Here is a 4,436-nt window from a genome sequence, read left to right as displayed (position 1 = left end):
TTTTAAAAATGCCATAATCAACATATTTATTATGAAATTTGCCATACAGCAAACTCTAACAAAACAGCAACTTTGGGACAAATTGACAGCATCGTTCTCTCCATCACCACATCGACCCTCCACCGTCCTTATCATCTGCTCTGCCAACTCCGGCTTCCTCGCCCTCGTCGCCTCCTGCACCCCAGCCTCGGCGCTGCTTCTTCTTCTTCTTCTTCTTCTCCTTCTTCTTCTTCTCCTCCTCCTCCACCTTGTACTTGAGTCGTCTGACGGGGTCGCTGAAGCTGCGCATGGACTTGTCCTCAAAGTCCTCCTTGTTGAGGAAGTTTCTGTCGATGAGCTCAGCCGCCTCGTGCCAGTTGCGGTAGCAGTCCGGACCCATGCGGGTTATCTCCTCCACCGCGTTGGGGATGAGGACGGAGCAGTCGGGACGCAGGACCACCACGGTGGGAACCTCTCTCACGTCGAACATGGTCTCCAGCTCCCTGCGGGCATACATGACGCGTGATGACTTTGTGAATTCATCTCGTGAACATATTCACCACCACGCACCTTCTGTACGGATCCTCGTATGCAAGGAACAGGGACTTCTTCGGCAGCTCTTTCAGGAAGTTTTCTAGCTCCTCCTCTGACTGATCCAGACTGGCGGGGATTAAAAGGATTGGGGGAAAAATTGATTGTTACATAACTTTCCCTATAAATTGCATTCAAACGTACAGTTGTGTTTTACTAACTATGAAAATCGATGACAAGATAATTGATTTGACTATTGTGATTCAAAATTTGACACTCATATAAGATATAGATTTGTCTTTACAGTGTTCCACATGTTTCAGGATGTTAATTCAGATAAATGTGGCCAAAATTTTGTGTCTCGGCAAATTGGTGTTTTATATGAAATCAACAAATCAGTGATTTTAATAGAGAAATACCAGTTTAGTGCAACGCATGAATGCACTCAATATGTAGCACGAATTACTGCATCAATGCAAAGTGGCACAGAGATGATCAACTGGTTGCTTCAACAGTGACCTTTGACACAACGTCATGTGATCAACCTAATTAAGCAACGACCTTTTACAGCCGACACTTTGGAGGGTCTTGATCTGCTGAACTGTAAAGTTAGCATTCTTCTTCTCCTTCTCTGTTATAAAGTAGGACTTAGGTTTTTGTGTTTTGATTAGCTTTACGCCAAAACCATTAAAATGAATAATAACAAGCGCTTTACATGTGTCTTTCTGTTGTTGTAATAATGTATACTTGAATCTGGTGAATACAACAACTTTGTGCAGAAATTGTTGTAAATACGTGCACAATGCTTGGCAAAGCTACTGGGATGATTATTTATAACGACACTAGAAACAAATATTTGAATAATTGAATAAAATGTGCAGAAGAAATCATGTTCACTGGGGTAAATAAAAAAACTTTTAAAGACAACACAGCACTTAAGGTTGCAGAAGCTGCGTTTAAGGTCTTAATTTATTTAAATGCTAGTTCAGACACTCTGAAACAGTAAGTATTTAAAACTGGACAATAAGGAGTCATCTTGACCTAAATTAAATAAGAACCCTGCCACTGCAGAATCTACATGCAGACACATTAAAAAAGGTTGTTTTTTTGTTGTTGTTTTTTAAAAAAAGGTAACTTTATTTGAAGGGGTGAAGACTGACATAATGCTGTCATGTAACACCTGTTGTGAACATGAAGGAGTTTTCACCAATGGTTATTACTGTTGTCATGAAGTGTCATTTGGTAAATAATGACATTTTTAATGCAAAGTTGACTCTTTCAAGGGACTTTTAATGCAACTTTTAGTGCAACTTTGCATTAAGTGTCGTTATTTACCAAATGACGACAGTCATAAACATCTATGAAGACTACTTCATGTTCATAACAGATGTCATGTTTATGACAGCGTCAAGTCAGTCTTGTGCACACCCCTTCAAATAAAGTGTTACCAAAAAGAAAAAAGTACAAAGCTAGTTCAATCATGCAAAAGGTTCGTCTGAAGTACAAAAATGTATATGTAACTTTATGTAAGTGTCCGAATGGACAGTCAGAATCATCAATAAATACAATGAGAACTGTCAACCACAGGGCTTCCGTATAGGCGCACATATCCCAATTTAAGAAGCGCAAGATTTTCGGGTGCAGAAACTCCAGGAAAGCAACCCCGCATTTGCGAGCAAGAGCGACGCTGGACGGAGGAAAGGAGCGCCGAGCGGAGCACCTGATGTAGAGCAGCACCAGCTGGGCGGAGCGCTCCACGTAGAACTCATCGGTCAGCTGCTTGAAGAAGTCGTGCAGCGTGGGAGCGAACCGCTGGCACGTCTCGGACTCAGCAGAGGCAAAGAAGAGCATCAGGAGGCGGTTCTGCAGACGCGTGACGATCTCGCGCTCCGTGTCCAGCTCGTCCTGGTCCTTGTTGTTCTTCACAAGAACCCGGTCAACAAACAGGTCCACCATGATGAGGCGTCGCTGGGCGAGGAAGAGGAGAGAGGAAGAGGAACCCTGCTGTGGGCGCTGCTGTCGTTAGCGGTGATGCAAACAATCCAATCCAAAAATCCAAACAAGCAGAAGAGCTGACAATTTTTCTAAAAATAAAAAATAAAAAAATTAAATAAATAAATAAATAAAAGGGTCAATATAGTACCTACACTGTAAAAACACAAAACCTTACCAAGTATTTTTGGTCCAGTTTCTACTGAAAATATCTAAGACGAAATAACCTTACAGTAACCTTTCAGCAAAATATAAAAGCTTGTTTTAAGTAAATCATTTCTTAATATTGATGAGAAAGTGGAACAAGACTAGAATACTATAAATAATAATATAATATTTCTTTAATATTCATGAAAAGGTACTATTCGTAAATGAAGTGATCTGCTAGCGGAACAAGATATTTTTCACATATTATAACGTGATCTTTTCACTTATAACTACTTACTTTTTAAATAAAAATTAAATAATTTTTGGCTTAAAACAAGTGCCTGTCTTGCTGAAAAGTTACTTGTGAATTAGTTTTGTCTTATTTCAAGTGCACAAATATATTTGCACTAACAACTAGAACACAAATACTTGCTAAGGTTTTGTGTTTTTAGCAGAGTAGTAACTGTAAATTCAACTTTAGATAAAAAAAATAAAACACATTACTTTGAAGTGGTGCATAGGTTTCAGTAGAACCCCCCCCCCATACACACACACTTTAGCATTTCATTCACTTCTTTTAATAGCAGGATGATATTTTTGCAGCGAACCAAAAAGAAATGGTGATCTATAAAAATATATATATATTAAATTCTTGATATAAATCTAAACTCAAGAAATTTTCCTCACTGGGTGAAAACCACTTTGTTTTGAGTGTCATTTCCTATTTCCAGTCAGCCCTACTTACAGACATGCATTATTCACATATGTAATCTCACTTGCTGGTAAATCAGATAATCCTCACAGTTGCTCACCTGTATTATCTCCCCTCCAGGCAGCAGATCCGACACAGAACAACATTCACATCTGGCTTTGTTTTTCCTCCAAACTTTCTCTCTCTGGACGCCTCTAGAAGCAGGTCCCAGCCTGTTAGTCAGAGTCTCCCTCTGACTTCACCTTGTTCATCTCGGTGCTGCTACCAGCTGCTGGCTAAGTCTTGGCTTTCAGCCCTGGAGGCTCCGCCCCCGTCCTCTGTCTGCTTACAGGAGGGACATAAAGACAAGGTGACCAGAGGAGCTGGGGGACATGAAGTGCTCACAGTCTTTCCAGAGACTGAGCTGTCTGAACACAGAGATATGATGGAAATGTTTTAAAATGAGACTTTAATGAAGTGAGCAACAAGATGTTTATTGTTTAGGGATTTGTACAGTCCCACAGTTCTGTATTAATGATTTTATTGATCTGATCTGATATCATATTCATAAGTGTGTTTTCGTTGGCTGGAAGTGGAATATTACCTTAAACAGAAATAAAGGCTAATACATGAGTCTGACAGTAATTAATCTTGAAAGGCTGCTTCCATTTGATGAACTGAGTTCCATAAATAGATACAATTTTCAATATTGTTCTTATTTATTGAATCTGACAGCAAAAATGAATCCTAAAAGCTCTAAGTGAAATGTGTGGGTTCAATCACACAGACATAAAACTAAATTATTCAGGGGTTTTTTATAAACAACATTTTAATAAATGAATATTTACTTTACTTAAGTCCAAGAGTTACTTTTACAGCTTTCTAAAGCAACATCAGCAACAGCAAACTTGAAAACTGTTGGACACACATTCCATGGTTATATTGCCCAAAATAAATGAACATTCCCACAAATATGCTTTGAACTTAGCTGAGCTAGCTACTATAGCTACTATAGCTGAGCTAGCTACTATAGCTACTGCAGCTGAGCTAGCTACTATAGCTACTATAGCTGAGCTAGCTACTGCTGAGCTAGCTA

At 39.4% G+C, this 4,436-nt stretch overlaps 1 protein-coding gene across 2 annotated transcripts; it reads right to left on the bottom strand.

The window, feature by feature from the left end:
• nxnl1 (nucleoredoxin like 1) lies at nt 1–2,552 on the bottom strand. Of its 2 annotated transcripts, XM_015030005.1 has the most exons (3): nt 2,231–2,552; nt 550–639; nt 1–482 (listed from the first exon to the last, which is right to left on the bottom strand). In XM_015030005.1, the coding sequence occupies exons 1-3, from the start codon at nt 2,464–2,466 to the stop codon at nt 104–106; spliced, it is 705 nt and encodes a 234-aa protein (XP_014885491.1). In that variant the 5' UTR covers nt 2,467–2,552; the 3' UTR covers nt 1–103. The 2 variants fall into 2 exon arrangements, with proteins under 2 accessions (XP_014885491.1, XP_014885492.1); XM_015030006.1 differs by lacking the exon at nt 550–639.
• Nucleotides 2,553–4,436: the final 1,884 nt, after the last annotated feature.

This window comes from Poecilia latipinna, unplaced genomic scaffold, assembly GCF_001443285.1.
Source record: "Poecilia latipinna isolate Pla-1442-1.1 unplaced genomic scaffold, P_latipinna-1.0 Scaffold169, whole genome shotgun sequence".
Classification (NCBI taxonomy): domain Eukaryota; kingdom Metazoa; phylum Chordata; class Actinopteri; order Cyprinodontiformes; family Poeciliidae; genus Poecilia; species Poecilia latipinna.
This window is presented reverse-complemented; position numbering and strand designations above follow the sequence as displayed.

What these genes read in the sequence shown, in the direction of transcription:
- nxnl1 (XM_015030005.1), bottom strand. Translation starts at nt 2,466, where the DNA reads ATGGTGGACCTGTTTGTTGACCGGGTTCTTGTGAAGAACAACAAGGAC. An exon ending in CTGGTGCTGCTCTACATCAG is followed by an intron (nt 640 to 2,230) that starts GTGCTCCGCTCG and finishes AATCCCCGCCAG; the next exon opens with TCTGGATCAGTCAGAGGAGG. An exon ending in TACGAGGATCCGTACAGAAG is followed by an intron (nt 483 to 549) that starts GTGCGTGGTGGT and finishes GTATGCCCGCAG; the next exon opens with GGAGCTGGAGACCATGTTCG.